The following is a 25,281-nucleotide window of genomic DNA, read 5'->3' on the forward strand; positions in this document are numbered from 1 at the left end:
CTGGCATCCTTAACCGGTGAAGTTTATCCGCTCATAAACACACAAATGTATGGGGCAGTATGTTGAATTTATTTATTTATTTATTTATGTTTAGCCAGCTGTGAAATCTAGCTCAAGCCCTGCAGACCAAATGCCCAGCTTTAGTGTGTGAGTTTTTGTCTAAAATGTAAAATGTTTGTTGAGAAATTATAACATTTTAATGAAGGGACTACTTTGATCAGTTATGTACACAACAGGGTGTGCTACTAAGGACAAATAACCTGCCATGAAGCAGATTACCACCTTGTCAGCTTGGTATGTTACTGGGAAACTGCAAATCAATGTCTTTCCAGGGGAGGTTTCAGCAAAAATTAGATGGAATGGTACCAATAATTTCAAAGACCTCCACAGTATATAAGAAAACATATCTTAGTTAAAAATGGTACAACATCCCAAAATATTAGGCAGTGAAATAATTCTGGAGTTGTCTATATAATAAACATATAGATGTCTTATTTCTGGAACATCTAGGAGTATTTTTTATTTGAAAAATATATCACGGCTCAAACATTACACACACATACATACAATTTTGTGAAAAACCTCATACACCCTCTGGTCATTTTGATAGGAACACCTGTACCCATGCTTGTTCATCCAATTATCCATTCAGCCAATCATGTAGCAGAAGCTAAGAGCAGGAGTGTCAGGCTACATTGGGCACAGGCTCACTGAAACTGGACGGCTCAAGACTGGGAAAAAAAAAAAGTCCAGATGAAATTTTTCCTTTTTCATGCCTCAGATTCCTGTCCTTCGTTGCCTGGAGCGGAACCCAATGTGGTCTTCTGTTGCTATACTCCAGCTACATCAAGGTTTGCATGTTCTGAGATGCTTTTCTGCTCACCACAGTTATCGAGTGTTTACTTCAGTTACTGTAATCTTCCTGTCAACCTGGCCATTCTCTTCTGACCTCAATCAACAACAAGGTGATTCCACGTGCAGAATTATCGCTCATTAGATGTTTTGGTTTTTCATACCATTCTGTAAAAAACCCAAAGAACATCTGGCACCAAGAACCATGCCAGGGTCAAAGTCACTGTGAGCACATTTTTCCCCCATTCTGATGTCTGATGTGAACATTCACTTAAGCTCTTGACCTGCATGATTTTATACATTGCGATGTTGAGACCCGATTGGCAGGTGTACAGGTGTTCCTATTAAAGTGGTGAGTGAGTGCATGTTAGAGAGTTCTGCATGCAAATCTGCCAAAAATACAACAAAGGTTGTGCCATGTCGATAAAAGTGGATGATTCCAGTGTTCCACTCTATACCGAGAAAATTCGTTGTTGCTTGGAAGTGTTTCTGAAAAGTTAGTCAGAATAACGATTATGACTGTACGCTATTAACACTTTCCTCATCGTTCGGCTGTGAGGCTTTATGGAAAACCCTGGGCCTGATGATGGACACGTTGAAGACGAAGAACTGTGCTCCATTGATTGTGTCCTAATCCATCACCTGAGAGTAATACTTTCCTCTCACAGAGGCCATGGCAGATCACTGAAATCCACGGGCCCTCCCAGTCCTGCGTCAGCCTCCAGAAGACTCATGATGACGGCCATGGCCGCCTCGTCGTTACTGGGGCTGCTGGAGCCGGGCTCATCCATGATGTCCCCGATGCTGATGTGAGAATTCTCGCCTGCAGGAGACGAGCAAAGTGGTGTGACTACACTGCGATTTTAAAAACTGTATAGAAAGCATTTATGGGATTTCCAGACTTTCTAGACCCTGCTCTCGGGAAGAAAAAAACATTTCAGCATACTTCTTTCTGTGCTTTCTTGTCATTGTTAAAGCATGAAAACCGGAACAGTCACTTTAAACTTACTTAAAAGTGAGTTGTTCGAGTAAGGGTATCCTATGGAGTCCTGGCCTGATACCATCCCCGCTGAAGGAATGTCTGGAGTTCCACCATTCTGAATCTGACAAGTTTTAAAATACAACCAGAAAATTTTATTCACATTTCCTGTGAATTTTTTTTTAATCACGTTAGCAGTCGAGTCATGCTCTTACCTTCTTGCCCCCAGGAGACGATGTGTCTGGAGGGGGTGTGCTGTTGGTGATGTTCAGCGGGCTCGAGCCACAGCTCGAGGGTGATGAGCCTCTTATCCTGTTAATCACGACGTACCATCAGCAAGGGTCGTACACACTTATTTACACTTAAATTCTATGTGTATTTGTCGTACCACAGTGCTCGTGAACTCCGATAAAAGGTGTAGATTAATTTTCTAACAGCAGCTCTGACAGTAGTGCCAGTGTTTTATTTAGCATCTCAAAACTGGGCTTTTACACCTCACAGTGGAAAGTGAGCAGCTCACCTCTGGATCTCCATGACCTCCTCCGCTATCATGCGGCCGATCTTGCCCGCTCCGGCTCTCGTGCCCCCCGGGATGCCAGGCACCGTCTGCAGAGTCCGTTTCCCAGAACCTGAAATTAATCACAACCGTTATCTCTGTAAATCGATCAACAAGGTCCCAAACACAACAGTATACACATGCACAGCCATGAGGAAAAATACGTACACCCCATGGAAATTGTTGGGTTCTTGACATATTTGGACAAGCACACATTTGATCATCTTTTAATGAAGTTAATACACTTGACCAAAAACAGTGGGTAATTGAGATTTACAATCAATGGAAAAAGTAAGTACACCCTTGGCCTCAGAAGCTAGTATTGTATCCCCTTTAGCAGAAATAACTTCTTGTATGTGTTTTGCATAATTGTCCACCACGCTTGCTGGAATTTTGGACCACTCTTCCATGCAATATTCTTTCAGTTTCAAGATGTTTAAGGGTTTTCTTTTCCATACGACTGATCTGTTTTTTGTTCATTTAAATTATGAAAAGAACAAACACTAATAGATACTAATAATTAAATTAATGAAATATGTGCTGAAGGTATATTTTTATATATTAAAACATTATATATAAAATCTATATAATATGCAGTGAGTGATACTTAACTGCATTTTAGCACATAGTAATTTGTGCTAAAATGTACGTGGACGGTATACAGTTGTAATTTAACGTAGACTTTTTCAAAATTAACTTTTTTGTCTGAATAAATATTATTTCTTTATACTGATAATTTTTTAATCTCCAACTATACCATTATTATTTGGTAAAGTCTTCCCTGGTGAAAATAAGTCTCTTCTGTAATGTACAACAAAGTTTACAACGTTTTTAAAAATATATTTCCATATAACAAGGTTCTTTTTTGTTGTTAAATGAAATGTAAATAATTTCTCCAATTGTTCAACTGGAAAATGTCAACCATTGTTTGTATAAAACCAGTTTGCTCCTCACAATGAAGGGAAATATTCTGAAATTAACTGTAAATAATACAATTGTATGAGATTATTATTTAAAGTATTTCTGTGGTACATGTTGATTATAAATATCATTCTTCACTAAAGCAGAAATGACAGCCTGTGAGCATGTTACTTTATCTCACCATCAGCTGTGAGGACACTGTCCATGCTCCGGGGGGAGGCAGTGAGCTGGAGATAGCTGGGATCAGATCCATCACGTGTACCAGTCCTAAAAAAATCACAAAACTGTGCTTCAGTGATCCCGCAAGCTCAACTACCCTACTCTCTGATTCTGTTTCTAACATGCCACAGTAACTTTCTCTTCATAACTTCATACACGACTGCTGGCATGACAGGATGCAAACGGGTACAGCAGCAGATGGATGTTTAATTTCTTTCACACTACAGCGCTGTTGAAGAGAGCAAGTCACTTTGTGTCTGCACCACACCACCCTGTCACTGCTTATTTTACTATAACAGCATATTCCTTATTTAAACTGTGTTCAGAGAACATAATAATAGTTAATAATACAAAATAAATGCAGCTTGTCATGTTAACTATAACTAACCTTATGTTACTTAAACAATGTTTTTAGTAAAGATATTTTTACCTTTATTCAATTTTATGTAAACTTGTTATTGCTATTATGTGAATTTAAAATATATTCTGATATCCACCGTGATTTACTGGTTTACAAATATTGTAAAAGTGAATTGAACAAAATGTGAGTTGCATCTCTCCATATACTTGAACTGGCTTATAAACAATTTTTGTCACTGTTAATGTAGCAGAGGTGTTGGTATATTTAGCAACAGCAGCTAATGTGGCATTTAGGAAACCTAAATGAGATAAATATACATCACACTATGGCAGGTTTTGCTTTCACACTGTCCTAAAGGATAGAATAGTTATCGCTTTAACGTAGGCCGTCGATCACTTACGAGACGACTGTGTTTGTGGCGACGATGTACTCGACTTCTTTGGTCCAAGGGTTCATGAAACTGAACCAGCGACTTCTCAGAGTGATGAAGGAGCCATCTTTAACCTTAAACTTGTAACAGTTAGTGCTGATCTTATCTCGCATCTGCAGCACTGAAAAGAGGACAAACAGCAAGAACAGACATTGTTAAACATTTTAATATTGTTAATCATTTCGCAGTGGTGGTAAATAAAGTATACTCTTCCAAGTAATACATACATAAGGACAATTGCATATTAAATACAGCACAAAAGCATTTTCCATAAAGGTCAGTCCATTAAAGTTACGTTTAAAAAACAACAACACAGATGTCACATTAAGACACATCAAAAGATGAATATGAGACAACAGATCAGAATTTCAGCTTTCATTTCCTCATATTTAGATCTGGATTGCTTGTTGCCCAGTTAAATTGATTGTTAAAAGAATTAATATCTCTGAATGTCTACACTTGGTTTGAGCCCTAGGTTTCACCTGTGAAGACTACATTTGTTGTTAAAAAGGGTAAATCAACATGAGGATCAGGGAGAAAAACAAGCCATTTTGAAGCTGAGAAAAGAGGGAAATTCAATCAGAGCCATTGCACAAGCACTGGCTATAGCCAATACAACAATGTGGAATGTCCTGAAGAAGATAGAAACCACCGGTGTACTAACGACCAGACATGGAATAGGTCGGCCAAGGAAAACAACAGCAGCTGATAATATCAAATAAAAGATATGACATACAAATATTTGTAGAAATCTTCTGACAGTTACCTTGTCTGTGGCATTCAGCAAGGTGTCCGATGTCATCCTGATGAAAATACTCATAGAAAGATGTCCCCAGCAGCTCCTGGGGTAGATAGGCGAGAATGGCAGTGGCCCTGGAATGATACAAGTTGTAACAAATGGCTGAAAAATGTGACAAAAATAAAACTAGATGACATGTCAGTAATATATATTGACCTCTACTTTAAGGAAACTTTTTTTTTCCAAACAAAAAATATGCTGAAATGTTTCTTATTTAGGCTACATTCTAATCTCGCCTTGGCTATCTGTCTGCACATGTTGGATAAGGAGCCAGTTTAAGAAATGCAGCAGTGAAGAATAAAACAGTCAGTCTACCTAAACAGGTCTAAAACATTGAATTCCAGTTCCTTCAGAGTTGCCCTTGGTCTATTGGTTGCTTCCTTGCCTAATTGTGTTTTTTTTTTTTTACAGCTGTATATACATTTTTTGGTTTAAGTATGTTCTCTAACAAACTCTGGGGCCACTTCAATATTACAGGTTATTTTGTGTAGATTCATGACATTTAAAGGCTTTTGTATACTTTGTTTTTTCACACGTATGCTAGCATATGTGCACAGTCGTACACATAGCCTTTCAAATTTCACAAAGCCTTTCACTCCATTTGACATATACGTGTACACAGACAATCAGTGTGTTAGTATCTTTAAATCTTTAAAATTTAAAAAATGGGTGTAGCCAGCCTTTAAAATAAGTTGTACTTTACTTGTCAGTGATATTTGCATAAATGACTGCATTTTGAGGTCAGGAAAGCATGTAGTTTTCAGAAGTATACAATGGGGGAAATAAGTATTGAATGCGTCAACATTTTTTTCAGTAAATATTTTTCCTATGAGGCTATTCACATGAAATTTTCACCAGACATCAGTATTAACTCAAGAAATCTAGAAATATAAAGAATTCACAACATTAAAGTCCAAAAATGAAGTTATGTGTAATAAAGAGCAATGATACAGAAAAAAAAGCACTGAACAGGCTAACTGAAATTTATTTAATACTCAGTGGAGAAGCCCGTTTGTAATGACAGATTCAAGACATTTCCTGTATGTAGAAATTAATCGGCCACAGTATTCAGGTGTGATTCTGGCCCATTCTTCTAAACATATTCTCTTTAAATCTTGTTCAATTGGATTCAAGTCAGGTGATTGACTGGGCCATTCTAACGCCTTAATTATTTTTCTCTGAAACCAATTGAGTTTCCTTTGCTGTATGCTTTGGATTGTTGTCCTGCTGGAAGGTCCACCCACGTCTCATCTCATCATTCTGGTGGATGGCAGCAGATTCTTCTCAAGAATCTCCCGGTAAAGGGCTCCATTAATCATTCCTTCAATTATATAAAGTCTGCCAGCAGCATGTGATGAAAAACAGCCCCACACCATGATTCTTCCACCTCCAGACTTCACTGTTGGTGTAGTGTTTTAGGGTGATGTGCAGTGCCATTTCTTCTCCAAACATGGTGTGTAGTATGACAGCCAAAAAGTTCCATTTTGCTCTCATCTCCCAGTATTTCATAGGCTTGTCCAAATGAGTTGTAGCAAACTTTAAACGAGTTTCGACATGCCTTTTATTTAGTAATGAAGTCTTGTGAGGTGAGTGTGAGCAGTGGAGTGCATTGCCTATTGTTTTCTTTGTGACGATGGCACCTGCTGCCTCCAAGTGTTTCTGGAGCTCTTTCCGAGTGGTCCTTGGCTCTTGGGCTACTCTTCTGACTATTCTTCTGACTCCCTGGTCAGAAATCTTGCGATGAGCTCCTGTGCATAGCCGGTTGATGACAGAGTCATGTTGCTTCGACTTGCGGATAATGGCCCCAATGGTGCTTACTGGAGGATTCAAGTTTTGGAATACGTCTGTATCTGATGCCATCAATATATTTTGCAACAATAAGGTTCCGAAGGTCTTGGGAGAGCTCTTTGCTTTTACCCATCATGAGATGTTTCTTGTGTGACACCTTGGTAACAAAAAGCCTTTTTATAAACCATCAATTTACTAACCCAGTTGATATTAGGGTTTTCCCTGGCCGCATAAAAATTCACCAGTGTGAAGATTTGAAGATTCCAAATGCTCTACTGACACAGAAAATCACTGTGCCTTTGTATCAGACAGTGGCCCAGAGTATTTTACAATGGTTTCGAATATGGATCAGCCAACTAGATTTTAGAAACAAAAATATCCCAAATATTTTTAGATTGATCATACTGAACAGCCTGTTCCACTCACCTCTGGTCAACAAAGACGAATTTTCCATCGATGGCGTGGCGTGAGACGTACTCTGTCGGTTTGACGCGGATGTCCCCATTCATTGGCTGAGGAACGATGTGTGGGTGCAAACGGCCGATGGCCACCAGACAGCTCAGATTGCAGCCTTCGTTGTCGGGCTCATTGTCCTCGTCCAAGCCCTTCTGCATGGGCGGCCAGCTCTTCAGATAGCCCGTGCTGTGGATGGTGCAGAAGCTTTTGCGGTCGGCTGCTGAGGACATGATATATGGTTTAAGCATGAGGTCATTAATTTGATTTAAAATCGCCAATGACAGTCAAGTGAGAAACTGAAAAGACATTATTCTGATTGTAGTATACTATGATGAATCTGAAATGCAGTGCCCTTCACTAATATTGGCACCCTTGGCAAATATGAGAAAAGAAAGCTGTGAAAAATTGTCTTTATTGTTTAACCTTTTGATCTTTTGCTAAAAAGAAAAATCACAAAATACCCTGCTCTCATTGATATCAAACAATTGCAAACACAACACAGATTTATAAAAAAAAAAAAAATCTTAAATGCAGGTGTGCAACAATACTCTGCTAGGAAACCATTTAGTATTTAGACTAACTGTTTTAAGTGGGGGTCTAAACCTTTTTGTCTCACCTTTCTTTTTGGAGCAGGGGGAGGTGAAGTCCTTGTCCTCCATTTTGATGAGAGGTCTGTTACTTTTCATTCTACAGAAGAAGGAGCGGCGGGCCCCAGAGCACAGCCTGGATGGCCCTGGCGTGATGTCAGTTTTTACCGGCAGCCCAGCTGAAAGATAAATACAACACACACTCTGACTTATTAACCCGTTCATGCATAGAGGTCACTACAATGGACAGCTATTCAAAAGCCATTTTCTGGCTATTGCAAGGATTTCAAAAGAATAACTGCATAACAGCCTCTAGAGTGGACACTAATTCTTTGTTTGAACGCATGCAGTCCACTGGGGTGGACACTTCAATAACTTTTTGAAAAATGTATGCAAAAGTAAACTGAAAAAAAAAAATATTTTTAATGCCTAAAGAAGAGTACAAACACACAGAGAAAAAAATCCTTGATCAGGATTTCATAATTGCATGCATGAAAGGGTTGATGAACTGTAAAACTAGGGCTACTTTAAATGTATGTACAATGACTTTATAACATCTCTCCCCAACCCCTTAGTGGCCAGAAGGAAATCAGTAATCCAAGTTACTTTTGGCATCAATGAGTCGCTCCCTTGGCACCGTGTCAGATGAGGACAGCTGCTCCTTGACTTTGGCAATGTCCTTAGGATGCAAATAATCAAACAAGCTCTGGCCAATCAAGTCGTTCTGCCAAGAGACAGAAGGTTACATGGGTGAGCTGGCAGTCTCAAATAATGCAGTCTTGCCCTCATATTCTGTATATCACATCAACACAATTTGTACTTTTAAATAAGAACAACATAAGTCCTACCATGCCTAAGCAGTTGAACTCACTTGGCTATAGTTCAGGATTTTGTATACAGACTCGGAAACGAAAAGAATCTTTCCCCGATCGCAGCCGACCACAAAGAGGAAGCCATCAGCAGCCTGTGGGTCCGACATGAAATTATAATCAAAACTCAATCCCCAACATTACTAAGAGAATTAAGCTTACAAAGCAATGGCACATACCTTCAGTATCAAGTGTTTCAGTTCATCATCTGACAGAAAGGCTGGTTTGTAGTTAGCTTCAGTATAAGGGTTTGCAGCACCTTACAGATAAATTAAATGTACAACAATTACAGTAGTGCATAATGAATATGTAAGAAGTAAAAAAAAAAAAAGGTGAAGGGGTGTGCTGTTACTGAAAAATTATCAATTACGGGTTTTTATTATTTTCCAATAACAGCAGTGAAGTGTTTGACTCGTCTTATTCAGTACCACAGCAATGCGAACAATTTTTTATTTATTAAAGAGCAACACAGCATATATCCGATGCATATTACATTTAATTATGTGGAGCGTCCCAGAAGTTCCTGTTATCACTTATGTTACAGAGGCTATAAATGTTTCCTCACCAGCACCTCTTTTTCTCTTTCTAGTAAAGTTAGTAAACAGTAGTTAATAAATACACAGCTTGTCATGTCACTGAGAAACCACAAAGCATAAACTACTAGGTTCCAAAGACTTTCCTATGTTAGAAAACTTGGATAGAAACTGGAGACACCTTCCAATAGTGCAAAATAAAAACAGTTAACTTCATCATACCTTCAATTTCACACACACTTTTAAAGTCCCCATGATAGGTATGAGTATGTTAGCCTTAAGGTTATCTATAAGCTAGTGTGCTCCAAAACAATGACAAAATTCGCATTTAGAAGATGGACATTCAAAAATGACCAGTCTCTCTCTACCACCAATACGGAGCAACAATTTTGATGACATCATTCTGCACTTCAGTTTCTCCTCAGATTTGCAATCAAATGCTCTCTAGAATCTGAAGTGTCCCGCCCCAACATTATAAAACAAACCACCTTGCCAAAGTTGCCATTGTTAAGCGAGGGAAATCATATCAGCAAGCATGGGTCGTAAATGTGTCTTTGGCTGTTCAAAGGTGTGCGTTTTCTTCAGTTTTCCAACTGTAATTTGGTTAAGAAGGAACTGGCTTAAATTCATTCACTTTGAAGAAGGAGGTATGTGTGCCAGCTCACGGCTCTGTGACAGGCATTTTTCCATGGTATTAACAGTCTAGTACGGCTTAGAGTGGGCCGTGAGGTAAGCTAAACGCTGTTGGTTATTTAAAAAGGGTGAGGAGCCAGTCGATATGTTTCACCCTGACTTCCTGTTTAAGTGGAAATTACGTCAACACATCAAATAACGCTGTGTATTTCACAGGGACTTTAAAACCTTTTTATATTTACTAACATATAATAATCACTACTTGCCAAGAAATAAAGTTGTCTCATGCAGATGTCAAAGCTAGTGTTTAGGACGCACACACTGCCTTGATCTTTAACTTGAAAACGTACGTGTTATTTAGTCAGACACTTTGACTTGATCAAAACAGTTCTTCTCTTAGGCAAAGATGAAGATCTTGGTACTCATGGACATAGTGAGCTAAGAGAACATGGTAAACTGCTCTGTGGTAAACTGGCTCTAATATCTGGCTCTATGCTGTCAAACTTAAATCTGCTTGAGTCTCCACTTGCATTGTAATCAAAATATACACCCTTTGTAAACCACCGTATGTCCTTAAACATGCTGACAATTTGTTCTCTCTGTCTGTCGGCCTTAACCTGCATTAAACCGTACTCCTGCTGCCTGGTGTGATCCTGACATATTTCTCCATGAACCAGTGCCTGATCCTAACACATTTCTCCTGCACTGGCTCTTCTCACCCTACAGACCTGACTGATTGATTTTAATGTTCTACTCCAGCTCTGTTCTTTCTGCTTACTGGGAACTTTCTGCATGTGTGGCTCACCTACAGTAATTGTTAATAATCACACATGAATACCCTGAAGACTTGCTCCTCCCAAAAACAGTTTATGCCTAAAACTTCCTGCTTCAATGGATACTTTTACCTGAATACCATAGACTTGCACCTCCTAAGTACAGTACGGCTCCTATAATAGATATAATCTGCAATAATACAGATTGTCCTATGTTCATCCCAAGACTATATTCATAATAATATAATATCAAACATTACGTATTCTTTCCATATATTTATTACCATTTCCTTTTTCTGTCAACTCGAATGATTTCTAATCTCAGGTCACACAGAGCCAGTGTCTTGTTCCTCTCAAGCTGTAAATCCTCATTTCATCTCAGGGCGTTTTTCCTTGCCACTGTTGCCTCTGGCTTGCTCATTATAGATCTAAATCTACATCTATATTTCTCTAACTCTGCTTAATCGTTTACCTCGTAATGTTTTCATGTGCTGGACGGCCATGCGCAGTACAGTCAGTTTGTCTAGTTTGCGGGACATGGCGTTGCAGGTAGGCACTAGCGAAGCCAGCTCGTCAATGAAGCTGTTCATTTTGTCCCTGCGTCGCTTCTCAATCTGACTGTGAGCCTCCCTACAAAGGGCATAGGAATAAGATTCATGAAGCAACAAAGCCTTAAAGTTGGGTCCAAATGTCTACAAACAAGTGTTGGAAAATAATGCAAATCTTACTCATCTGAATTTGTGGAATATAATTACAATGACTAATATATATATATATATATATATATATATATATATATATATATATATATATATATATATATATATATATATATATATATATATACACACACACACACACACACACACATATATATATATATATATATATATATATATATATATATATATATATATATATATATATATATATATATACACATACACACACACACACACACACACACACATATATATATATATATATATATATATATATATATGAGTCTCCAGAAGGACTGTGGCTGGTTCTGCAAGATGCTCAATAAAACTTACAGCTCATTTCCTTATAAAACTGCACAAATTAGTAGTACCTGAGACTAATATTTTTAAGCAAAGGGTCATCATACTAAATACTGACTTTGTTTCATTTATTACTGTTTATTGCTCTTTACAGTATTTGCACAGTATATATATATATATATATATATATATATATATATATATATATATATATATATATATATAAATAATATGTATACATTTCGCAATCCTTGTATAAAACTGATTGTAATTATACTATATCTCATTATGCTGTCTGTGTTTGTAACATCAGATATTTGATTGCAGTTCTAACAAACTCACTGCCTAATTTAATATAAACACCTGTACACCTGCTCATCCATGCAATCATTCAATCAGTTAATGGCCAGACTGCGTAAAAACTATCTGAGCTATCGCCTTCCTGTCAGCTTGAACCAGTCTACCCATTCTCCTCTGACCTCTCTCATCAATAAGGCATTTCTGCCTGCAGGATGTTATGCATATCTGCATGATTTTATGCACTGCACTGCTGCATTATGATTGTCTGACTGTGTACGTGGACAGCGAATGTATTCATGCTCCTAATGCTTCTAGTAGTGGGTGTCACCTAATTATATATTTTACAAATTAAATATTTTTGACTCATATTGGAGAAGAAAGACATGTCTCTTGTTCCAAAAACTCTTGTTCAAAGAATTTTGAATCCTGCTGTAAATCTAGATCACTCTCTAGAGTTAATAATTGACATGAATGATTAATTCTGCTATGCGATATGGTTTATAAGACCATGTAAAGCCATATACAGTATTAGAGAGAAGATGCAATAATGCTACCTGGCATTCTTTATCCGCCCGTGTTGATCAATACAATCCCTGATAAAAGACAAATAAAAAATAAAAATTAGAAAGCGAAATTTAAATCCAATTGGACCACAGGTTTCCTAATGTATCATTTAACATTTTAATTGCTACAATGTGTTGCCACTGATATAATTACCTTCCAATTTGCTTGTCCTTGTCCATATCCATACTGTCCCTTGGCAAATTATAAAGCATTAAGTTAAAGCAATTAATTTGGTAAACATTTACATTAAATATAAAAGGTGAATATATGCAGATCAACTTTACTTAAAAGCGTGTTACCTTTTTTAAATGTAGGAATTTTACCTTAGTGAATCAACATGCAAATGTTTAATATAAACACTACTATAATGGCTCATTGTAAAGATGTGTAAAGCAAAACATTATCGACAGATATGATCTATATTAAAAAAAGAGTCTCTGGTGAGAGAATGGTGTTTATAGCTCTGTAACATAAGTTATAACAGAAACTTGTTTTATAGACAATCCAAAACATTAAATGTAATTATAAACTGTTAAAAAGTACAAAGTGTTGTTCTTTAATTCATAAAAAAACTCATCTTTAGCAAATAAAACAGGGCACATGGATTATAGGTAAATAATCTTGACGTGGTAACAGAATGGTTGACCTGAATGTGCTGATGACAACAGTGTTGTATGCAAAAGACAACATGGCCTGCAGGAATGTAATTCAGAGTTGGACTTACTGGTAGTCGGTGGAGCTGCCTTTCCTCTTGCGGGTGTAGTCCATGGAGGACGTGCTGATGGAACTGCTGATCAGCTCAGTGGAGCTGGGAGACATGAAGTCATTCATCGTAGAGGAGATGTCCATTCTCTGGTCTGCCATGAGATCAGCTGCAGAAATATATGCACCACATCAATCTGTCAAACCAGTGGGATAACTGAAGCACTGAACTGGAGAAAAATAGAAGTGGCATCATAAAAATTGCTTTCACAACTCACCACAAAGATTCATGAGGACTGTCGTTTTCAGACCATCTCATGAAGTCTTTGTCTGTAAAACTGCAAGAAATGGAGGCTCGAGTGAGACAATGGGCATGGTGTCTTAAGACAGAGTGGAAGTAGAATATGTAATAACAATATCAGCCTGTAAACCAAACATACGTAAGAATAAATCGCATAGTCATTATATCTATCAAGGAACATCAAGATGTGAAAGATTCAAACAATAGTGATAAAAAGAAACAAATAACAAAAACTTGTCACTGCATTTGGTAAATAAGGAATAAAATGTTGTTAGTGTGGTGATGTGTGATATGACAATAATCAGCTATGTGGTGGTGTGATTCATGTCAGACCAAAGTTTATTATTTTCCTAGAGCAGCACATTTTGAAGCTGATTTTTTATTTCTTAAATAACGATATTTTGCACTTTGTCCCCCATTTATAAGTACATTTTGTGTTGAGTGTCCGTACAAGACGTCACTTCCTCCCCAGACTCTCTTTATGTCTCCTGATGTTAATAAGACAAAAAACATTACAGAGACACTGTAAAGCACAATGCCTTCTTCCTGAAGACTTTCCTGTACTGGAAAATTTACTGACTGCTACAAGGTACTAACCCTGGAGACTCCTTCCATAAATGCTCAATAAACATCGCCTCACAGAAAGCTTCACCAAATCAACAATTAACTTTTTTAAAAATCTGTTTATGTGGAGTGTTCAATATATAAATCCATATGAAGTAGCTGTAACTATAGAAATGATAACCTATTAGTATGAGCACAGTAATACAAACCTGTAATTCCCTTTCCAGACAGAACTGCTGTCAAAGCTGCTATTATAGAAAATTACTCAACACCTTCTGACCAATCACATTGCTTAAAACATCCAATCTCATAAAAATCTCCGACATTTTAAAAGGGGTTTATCACATATTCTTAGCTATTGCTTTTCCATCGCATGTGAGCATTCGATTCATCTGATTCATTAAAGGCCTCAAGAAGGCATGAGAAAAGAAGATGACCTCAGGTTAAGTACTGCTGTCAGAATCATCTGCAGTGAGTCATCTCAGAAGTGATTTTTCAGTGTCCTATTTCCCATTTACTCCCTCAATATGTTGCAGTTAATCCAGATCAGACTGGGTGTCAAGGTTTCACAACAGTGAATTAAACACATCACATTCCTAACCCACCCTGGGTACAGAGTGAGTGGAAATGCACAAATTCTACACAGATGAGAGGTTTCCTCCCTATGAATCATCTATTTTTACATTAGATCCCTCGCTATCAAATTCCCCCGGAAACCTGACAATGTAGTTTTTGGCATTCACACACCACTCCAAGTATATCTTATATATATCTGGAGGATTAAAAGGTGGTGAAAACTAAACAGAACATCAGAGCCAAAACATGGCTATCCATTTGGTTTCCTTGTCGAACCATGTTCAAACATTCTACCGTTGGTGTGATTGCTGTCATGATCTGCATCTCAACTCAAAAACCCTCACTGTACTATACACACACACACACACACACACATATATATATAATTCACTCTGGATAAGGGTGTGATATGCTGTAAATGTACTTTTTAAGATGATTATTCAAACACTAACTGTTAAAGGAAAATTGTTAGTGTTAGTAGTAAATAAGGATCTACAGTAGTACAATTTGAGACACAACATTAGTTTGTATATTCCAAGGGGGACACAGTGGCACATGGTGCTACACTGCCATAAGCGACGTGCCAAATGACCGCAGGATATGCGTGGTGGCCATCTTGTGCGTGTTTAGTTAACAGCAAGTATAAAAAAATCAACCTTAAGGTTACTGATAACTGTCAAGGACACTTTTTTCAAAAAGTGTTGTGTCACATTGTGTATACCACAGCTCTGTTGAATTCACAAATCTGATTGGTTAAACAGTGTTCATTAATTTTCTATAATGGCAATATTTTCTATAAATGTACTCATTCTAATATATTTTTGTTTCTATAGTAACAACTACTGTGCCCTGCGATGGACTGGCACCCTGTCCAGGGTGTACCCCGCCTTGTGCCCGATGCTTCCTGGGATAGGCTCCAGGTTCCCCGTGACCCTGAAAAGGAGTAAGCGGTAGAAGATGGATGGATGGATGGATCGATGGATGGATATTAACAACTCCTTCACAGGGACTTGTATGGCAAATACTCTACATAATCTAAGGCTAATAATAAACCTTTTGTAAAAAGTGGTATGGAAGTGGTATGGAAGGAGTCTCCAATGTCAGAGATTTGTATCAGTTAGCAAGTTTTACACAGGAAAGTCTTCCCAACAGAGGACTTTCTGGCTCCCCAAAATCATGACAAGTTGCAATGTTTTTGTCTTATTAACTTCAAGAAAGAGAGAAAAAGAGAAGCTGTTGAAGAGATGACTGTACTGTATAGGCTGTAACATAAGTGATAACAAAAACCCACTTGTTTTGCGGATTAAAAACATTAAAAAGCATGTGTCTTCTTCCCTCTAACAGAATAAGTGGAGCCAAACTACAGTATGCCAGTAAAAATAAATACCCACCTACAGCAAAACAGATCCATCTGGTTTTCATCTACTTTGTTACCCATCTGTATATCCTTAATTATTATTTATTTATACTTAAATGCTACAAAATAACAATTTTCCACAGGATGAGTACTGCATCACATCAAGTGATGTCTCCCTGGCGACGTGTAAAAATAGAAAAGAAAAGAAAAAAAGAAAAAAGGAAAAAACTCTCCATGAACAATTGAAAGTGGTTTGTCCTTCTTCCCCAACAAGCCTGGTAAAGGCTGACCATTCCTGTAAGAGCCTTCAGTGTTTTCCACTTTAAGAAAAATCCACCCTGACCAACTTACATATCAATCTTTATGATTAAAATGCGATCTTCAATAGACTCTTAGATGTTCCGAGAGTTGATTTTTAAGTTTAAACTTCTTTCGTTGACATGTTGATCTACTTTCACTGTGCTTACTGTGCTTACACTGTGCTAACTTTAGTCCTTTAGTCTGTCCAGTCTCTCACCTAGAGAGTACACTCTGTTCAAACAGATAGGTAGAACCAGATATAGCATTGGTCAAACCAATCTGACCTGATTTCATCAACTAAATGACCAATGATGGTTTATGGTCTTCTAGTATCTTATATATTGTGCTGTAGCAAGACCTCTTTGGTCAATGCATGATGAAGATCTACTCTTTAACCTGCACTCACTTCACACAAATCTCCATATTTCTCAATCAAAATCAAGTGGACTAACACATTTTCCTCTGAGTATTTGTTTAGCCATTAACTGTTCAATTAGAAACTAATCACATCAGCTGAGAGACTTCAGGCTCAGAGATTCTCATCATATTAGAACAAGCTCTAGTGGCCTGTCAGGTGACAGGAACTCTTTTGAAAATGAATTTATAATAGCAGTCCTTTTCTAGTGAATAAAAGAATATGGTTGAACATGATGTGCGAGTCAAATTATACAAAATTACAGCCCTGCTAGTATACAACACAATGACAAAAAAGGCTGGTTGCATTAGTGGCAGTGAGGAAATAAAAGCCAGCTAGCTGGAAAAAAGCCAGAAATTAAAGAAAGGAAAAGCAAAAACTGGGAGAATGTAGGTCAGCTGTGTAATTGTTAACACACAGCCTTTTTAAAGACCAATCTAAAGTCTAACCTAGCTGTTTATATATAAAAAAATATGTATAAATAATTATACAATTATGTGTGTATATATATATATATATATATATATAAATTATCTAAGTAAATTAAAAAGTACATAACATTTTTTTGTTGCATATCCCTTGCTTGCAATTACTGCATCAAGCCTGCGACTCACTGACATCACTTAATTGTTGGTTTCTTCTTTTGTGATGCTTTTCCAGGCTTTACCATAGCCTCTTTCAGTTGTTGGTTGTTCTTTTACTGCAATCTCCTCTTCAGGAGGTGAAATGCATGCTCAATTGGCTTAAGGTCTGGTGATTGATTTGGCCAGTAGGGATGGTCGATATGGAGTTAAAACTATATCACGATATTTTCTAGTATTTATTGCACTAACGATATCAGTGATGATATAAATCTAGTACCATGCACCACTGTTTTTGGCTGCAAGTGATAGCTTTGATCTTGAGAGCCTCAGAAACACAAACATTGATCTAAAAGTAAAACTGATTTTCTATAAGCAAACCAGTTCCAGATTGTAGAGATAGTGCCTCATTTAGTGATAAACTCCTACTCAGCTTCACGTCCGCCTTCCGCCGGACTTGTTTTCACTCTGCACGTGAGCTGCGATTGGGCCGCAGGCTGTCGCACAGAAATACGTCATCAACTAGGCTTTATCGTTATTATTGCGGGAAGACTAATTCTTATTGTGGGGAGAATTTCTACCGGTAAATCGCAAACGATAAGAGATCGCCTATCCTTATTGGCAAGTATAAAACCTCCTACTTTCCCCCCTTGATGAAGTCCTTCGTTGAGTTGGTAGTGTGCTTTGCATCATTGTCTTGCTGCATGATGAAGTTCCTCCCGATTAATTTGGATGCATTTCCTTGTAAATTGCTAGACAAAATGTTCCTGTAAACTTCTGAATTCATTCTGCTGCTACCATCATGAGTTCCATCATTAATAAAGATTAGTGAGCCTGTTCCAGAAGCAGTCCATTAAGCCATGACATTACCTGCACCATATTTCACAGTTGCGCTTGTATGTTTTGGATCATGAGCAGATCATTTCTTTCCAAAACTTTGGCTGAGGTTAATCTTGGTTCCAGAACTTTTGTGGCTCATCTCTATATTTCTTCTTCGAACGGTGAATTGTGATACCTTTTTGGGGTTTTCTTCACAACTCTCACAATGTTTTTGTCATCAGCTGTGGTTGTGTTCCTTGGCTGACCCATTCAGTGTCTGTTTCTCAGAATACCAGTGGTTTCTTTCTTTTTCAGAACATTCTAAGTTGTATTTTCATGTTTGTGCAATGCCTCTGATTGATTTTCCCTCTTTTTTCAGCTTCAAAATGGCTTCACAGGAGAAACTGAAATCTAAAACCAAGAGTAGTTGTTCAGAGCTATTTATTATTTAAAACAATGAATCTAACAGGATACATCTGGGTAACAAGGAACACCTGTCAATCACACGTTCCAATATTTTTGCTCACCTACAAATTGGGAGGTCTAATACAAAATGTGCTACGGTCACGTGAAAAAATGGGGTACACCCCATGGAAACTGTTGGCTTTTCTGACATATTTAGACAGGCAAACATTTGATCATCTTCGAAACAGTGCATATTGTTGATACACTCTATGAAATGACACATAAAATTGACATTTTGTAGTAATTTTCACAATTTAAATGAACAAAAAAAGATCAGTCACATAGAAAAAGTAAGTATAGCACTACATTTATTGCACCTTCAAATCCATAAAATTAGAATCAGGTGTTCAAGATTGGGTGCCAGTGATTAGAACCTGCTTAGGGAGTGCAGGTGGAATCTGTCTTATTAATACCTCTCTCATATCTAGTGTCTGGTGTTCCCTTTGTTATTGAGGTGTGTGGTGTCATCATGCCAACATCTAAAGAGTTCTGTAAGGCCTTTTTCAGAAAAAGGTTGTGGATGCCTATGAGTCTAGCACTGGATTTAAAAAGATCTCCAAATTATTTGAAATACATCATTCCACTGTAAGGAAAATCATCTACAAATGGTGCAGATTTCAAATGACTGCCAATTTGTCCAGGACTGGTTGTCCCAACAAATTCAGCCCAAGAGCAGACCGTCTGATGCAAAAAGAAGTCTCCCAAGAGGAACCCCAAAATTTCATTACAGGATCTGCTAGTAAGTCTAACCCTAACCGTTACTGTCAAAGTGCATGCTTCTACAATCAGAACGAGATTGCACAAATTTGACCTGCATGGGAGAAGTGCCAGGAAAAAGCCTTTGCAAGACTACAGTTTGCTAATGAGCATATAGGCATATAGGCAAAGACCAGGCCTTTTGGAATAATGTTCTCTGGACAAGCGAATCAAAGATAGATTTGGCCACAGTAACAGCAGACTTTCAGGAGAAGCACCTCATACCAACTGTGAAGCACGGTGGTAGAAATGTTATGGTCTGGGGTTGCTTCGCTGCCTCAGAGACTGGTCAGCTTGCATTCATTGATTCAACTATGAATTCTGCATCATATCAAAGAGTGCTTGAAGATAATGTGAGGCCATCTGTCCGAAAGTTGAAGTTGAACCGAAGGTGGACCTTTCAACAAGATAATGATCCTAAACACACTAGCAAATCCACCAAGGAATGGTTCAAAAAGAAGAAATGGAGGGTTATGGAATGGCCTAGTCAAAGCCCAGATTTGAATCCGATTGAAATGTTATGGAGGGATTTGAAACATGCAAGATAACCCTCAAACATCTTGCAATTAAAAGTATATTGCATGGAAGAGTGGTCCAAAATCCAGTAAGCCTGGTAAACAATTATGCAAAACACCTACAAGAAGTTATTTCTGTTAAAGGGGGCAATGCTAGCTTCTGAGGCCAAGGGTGTACTTACTTTTTCCACAGAAGAATATCACATCTATTGACATTTCTGTTGAATAAATGATTGCAAAAGCTCACTTTCCTTGTGGTTTTGTTTAAGTATATCAACTTCATTAACAGGCACTGTTTCAAAGATGACGTTTGCTTTTCCAAATACGTCAAGAAAGCCAACAATTTCCATGGGGTGAACTTAATTTTTCACATGTATGTTCTATGTCATTTAACACATATACATAGAAATACTAGGAAATAAAAGCTGAAATTCTAAAATCTCTTGGCATATTCATCTTTTGATCTCAAATCAAATGTCTTTAGTCTCCAACAAAAACAACTGAATTGGCCTTGTCGTTCCAATAGTATCAGAGGGGACTGTGGTAGCTCAGTGCTTAAGATGTTGAACTACTCGTGAGTTAAAATCCCAGCACCACCAAGCTGCCATTGCTGGGCCCTTGAGCAAGGCCCTTAACCCTCAACTGCTCAGTTGTATAAATGAGATGAATGTAAGTCGCTCTGTATAAGGGTATCTGCCGAATGACATAAAATGTATATTATATATACATACATACACACACACACACACATATATATATATATATATAATATATACATACACACACACATATATATATATATATATATATATATATATATATATATATATATAGAGAGAGAGAGAGAGAGAGAGAGAGAGAGAGAGAGAGAGAGAGAGAGAGAGTCACTAATTACCATTGAGTTATGTATCCAGTCCTGCCAGAGACTGTACTTTAGTAATAACTGGTCATTTTAAACAATTTTTTTCAACTTAACATTGTCATAGTTACTAGTATAGTCTATAACCTTTTTTATTTTCAGCAAACCCATAGTTTTAATTAAATTCCATCCATTTTCTATACCGCTTATCCTTCAGGGTCGCGGGGAACCTGGAGCCTATCCCAGGGAACCTTGGGCACAAGGCAGGGTACACCCTGGACGGAGTGCCAATCCACGTTTTAATTGTTTTTGGAAAATAAAGCTTAAAATAATTTTAAAAAAAGAAAACCCCTTAATTATTACCAATATGTTAAATTTAATGATTCATTCACTTCAGATAAGTCAAACACCAGATTAGTTTGTGATGTAAAATAAATAAATGCAAGCACACTTTCAGTGCAGTGTATTACAACAGCAAATTATCTGACACACGCCAAAAAGTACAACCACAGCCCTTAATATTGCCTCCTTATTATTCATTAACTTATCTTAAAGCATATTATTGAGGAGCTACAATGACACTAACAGGAAAGGAAGTTATAAGAGTGAGGAATGCAAGTCCGGACCCACTGGAGCTTTAATGGCAGCTTCACAGTAACAGACAAAAATGGCAAATGCTATCACAGACAAAAATTTCATTGTCGTAAAACATTTCTTTGGTTGTGAGTTGAGATCAGTGGTGTTAGAACACTAAAAGTGACATGCTCACTGGTGGCCAAATTAGTGCCACTGCAACAAAAACCAGTAGACAACAAAGTACTAGCAGAGTCAGAATTTATTTTTATTAAAGTCTCAGTGTGACCGCAGCTACAATGCTCGTCTAAATGGCATCAAAAAGATGATGGAACAGGACAACACAAAACTACAGTGAGTTTCAAAGCCAGCCAACATGCTATTGGACAAAAAAAAATCCTTATTACCTCAAGCTCACGTTAATGAACAGACATTCAATCAACTCTTCTTTGCATTTTAAATATTTTCTCTAGACGTAACATTCCTACCATTACACTGAGGGCTTGCATATAGTAATTTTCTTTAATTGACAACACATTATTGCATAGTATGTTATAGAATTCCACCAAGATTCAGATTTGCTGGACAAGTAAAAAAAAAAATTAAAGAATGAACTTTTAATTTAGTCTAAACTGGCTTTTACATTAAACTGATGACTACATTCGTCTCTAATGTTAAGTTGTCATCAAACTAAATTAAAATGTGTAAGGTGTGTATTCCTTGCCAAAGTTACAATACCTAGGTTCCAGTCCTCAGCGCCGCCTTATACCTCCTAACACATGCAGCCAGGCACAAAACCTACAGATAAGAGGGAAAAACACAAGGCAATGGAGCCTGCTAAAGTTCACTTCTTTATTAATAGTCATTTTTAATACTGCATTAATCACTAAAATGGTGAGAGCATAGTATACCTGAAATAAAAATGTAAAAATGGTAATACTAGTGGGTAATATTTCAACTGTGGCGCAGTTTAGGCGCAGCAGCAGTGTGATGACTATGACATGACGGATGAGTAAGGCAGGGCGATGAGTAAGACAGGATGAATAACAGATGTACAGATGGAGCACTGAGATGAAGACTGAGGCCAGCCAGTTCTATATCTGTGAATCCGCATACGTTTATGCCAACATGCCTGCACGTAACAAGTATGTGTGAAAGACAGTATGGTGTGCCATGAAAAATATTCATCTAATCATGAGCACTATTGATAGATTACGTGATTTATAAAAGGAAAAGCTTTCTCACAATTCACTTGCTTTAGAAACGCACCGACTGAATTTTCCACTGGACTCATTGCAGCTAAACAGTTTTCCAAACTGAAATCTCCTGTTAATCTGCAGTCTGTTCCTATGGATTTGTCCCAAAGCAGTTGGTAAACAGCTAAGACGTCCACTCACATGGACTATTAACACACGCTAAGCCTTCTGTCCTCGGGAACACATTGTTGAGCAGACACTTCACTCACTCTTCAGAATCCTAGCACTGAGTTTACTGGTAGATGTGTATACATAATTTCAAACCAGATCTAAAAAAAATCGATACAACTGCACATTTTAATAATAATTTCCAACACATAAACTCTGTTGGTTGGAAACAATTCCATCCAAATATAACCCTGTACATTCACATTTTCTAATTTTGGGTTAGGGTTAACATTGCCCCTCTTAGTTGTGGGAGTGCCGTGGCTGTCTTTGAGCCCTTTTCAGAGCAGTCGCAGCATAGTCATATTCATCAATAGACATTGTTGGCAGATGTTATCCAGATGTCATCATGCACCGCCTCTGGTGGAACACCAGGCATGAGGTGGGAATACTCCCCGGATGGAACACCAGTCCTTTGTAGGGAACCCCACAAACACACACACATATTCACATATTGATTTACAATTTAGCATTGTCAAACCACCCACTGAACTTGGTGGAAACCATCAAGGACTCGGAGAGAACAACCCCAACACAGACAGTATCCCGAGCTCAGGATCATACCACAGCCCCTGGAGCACCATGTCCCCATTTAGCTTCATCAATGCATCCATCCATTTTCTATACCGCTTATCCGACACAGGGTCACAGGGGAGCCTGGGGCCTATCCCAGGAGACTCAGGGCACAAGGCGGGTTATGGGGTGTAAACCCACCGCTGGATACAATCACATACACATTTACACACTACGGACAATTTGAAATGCCATTCAGCCTGCAACGCATATCTTCGGACTGGCGGAGGGACAAGAGTACCCAGAGGAAACCCCCTAAGCACGGAATTAACATGCAAACTCTGTGCATACAGGGTGAAGGTGGAAATCGAACCCCCAACCCCCGAGGTGTGAGGCAAACGTGCCAACCCCAAAACCACTGTGCCCCACTATAAACAATTGTGATGAGATATTTTTTACCATATTGCCCACCACTACGATGCGTTGCCACACCCACTTTTCTAGTGTTGATCCATTTTAGGGTTTGGATGAATTTGTACACAGCTGATCATTACACAAATATGGCAACAACAAAAAAAGAAACAGAAGTACCCGGAGGAAATCCCTGAAGCATGGGGAGAACATGCAAGCTCCAGGCACGCACAGCTGAATTGAGGTTCGAGCCCCTGACCCTGGAGGTGTGAGGCAAGCGTGCGACCACTAAGCCACAGTAATCCCACCCAAGCTGGCTTCAGATAAACTAAATATCATACAATAATATCGTGTATAAGGATCGTGATGAGATCTTTTTGCCATATCTCCCACCACTAGGATGCATCACCACACCCACTTTTTAGTGTTCTAGATCCATTATTAGGGCTTTGGATGGATTTGTGCACAGCTGATCATGACACGAATCTGGCAACCTTTATGTAAGAAAACAGGAGCTACTTTGTTATGCTGCACCAGTACGTGTGAAGAATATATATCATCATCAATATAATGATGAACAGATATACGCGTGGGTCGCTTTGATCGTCTATGTTTTATATAAAAGAAACTGTAAACAACAACAACAACAACAAAACGGACTGACAGGAAGGACAGGAACAACTGTCGTTCTTCCTTCCTGGAGAATCTAAAACGCTGGACTTAACAAACATACTTCATATCATTACCAAACCAAAGGAAAATAGATTTTAAAAAGCACCAACGTACATTTACAGTTAAAACTGTTGAGTTATATTTATTATTATTATTATTATTTGAAAAACTCGTACTCACATGAAGAAGGTAGAAAAGGCACATGTACGGTCACTGTAACATGGACGGCGGAGGACGGTACATATTTACACTGACCTACTTTTCCTCGCTCGCCTTGAATAACCAGCGCGCCACTAACCTACTTACAGACCAATCCTGTGCCAGCACAGAGCGAGCCTTGACTTTACTGACCAATCAGAGAGCGGGTTATGTAGGCGGAAGCCAATGGCGTCGCGAGGATCAGGAACGCATCCAATGTGCTCGTGGCTCCCGTCGTCACCGACTCGTAGCATGAATAGAGGCGCGAGAGCCAAACAGTGGAAAGTGAAAGCGTTTAGAAAAACAGAGGACATGTTAATGAGGCGGAAATACGCAGGAGTGGAAATACAGTGCAGTTACACAAGTCACTGAGTGGAGTGTTCAAGTTTTTAGACATGGTGTAGAAAAGAAGGTGCGAAAACACCACCTAATTATTGATGATTGGTGAAAAGTGAATTGTCTACATATATAATTTGCTTCATAGCTGCTATATAGTTTCTAGGGGAGAGTGGGGTCAGTTGTAACTAATCTACAGTTGTGACACTCACACTGCACATAGCATCCCCTGCCAACCTGCAAAAGAACAACAACAGTAAAGCTGGGTTCACACTGCACGATTTTGGCCACTATTTGGTCGTCTG

At 38.2% G+C, this 25,281-nt stretch overlaps 1 protein-coding gene across 4 annotated transcripts; it reads right to left on the reverse strand.

The window, feature by feature from the left end:
* Window positions 1-66: 66 nt before the first annotated feature.
* Window positions 67-24,746, reverse strand: bmal1b (basic helix-loop-helix ARNT like 1b). Of its 4 annotated transcripts, none has more exons than XM_017478076.3 (19): window positions 24,623-24,746; window positions 22,164-22,223; window positions 13,623-13,682; window positions 13,367-13,514; window positions 12,796-12,828; window positions 12,633-12,671; window positions 11,229-11,386; window positions 8,997-9,076; window positions 8,820-8,912; window positions 8,555-8,672; window positions 7,978-8,127; window positions 7,332-7,581; window positions 5,085-5,191; window positions 4,289-4,439; window positions 3,490-3,575; window positions 2,352-2,460; window positions 2,047-2,143; window positions 1,862-1,955; window positions 67-1,675 (listed from the first exon to the last, which is right to left on the reverse strand). In XM_017478076.3, exons 3-19 carry the CDS (start codon window positions 13,633-13,635, stop codon window positions 1,515-1,517), a joined length of 1,887 nt encoding a protein of 628 aa, XP_017333565.1. In that variant the 5' UTR covers window positions 13,636-13,682; window positions 22,164-22,223; window positions 24,623-24,746; the 3' UTR covers window positions 67-1,514. The 4 variants fall into 4 exon arrangements, with proteins under 4 accessions (XP_017333565.1, XP_017333564.1, XP_017333562.1 ...); XM_017478075.3 differs by having other exon boundaries at window positions 7,332-7,578; window positions 12,796-12,834; XM_017478073.3 differs by having other exon boundaries at window positions 12,796-12,834.
* Between the last annotated feature and the right edge of the window lie 535 nt (window positions 24,747-25,281).

The sequence above is a fragment of the Ictalurus punctatus genome, chromosome 10 (genome assembly GCF_001660625.3).
Source record: "Ictalurus punctatus breed USDA103 chromosome 10, Coco_2.0, whole genome shotgun sequence".
NCBI classification, from domain to species: domain Eukaryota; kingdom Metazoa; phylum Chordata; class Actinopteri; order Siluriformes; family Ictaluridae; genus Ictalurus; species Ictalurus punctatus.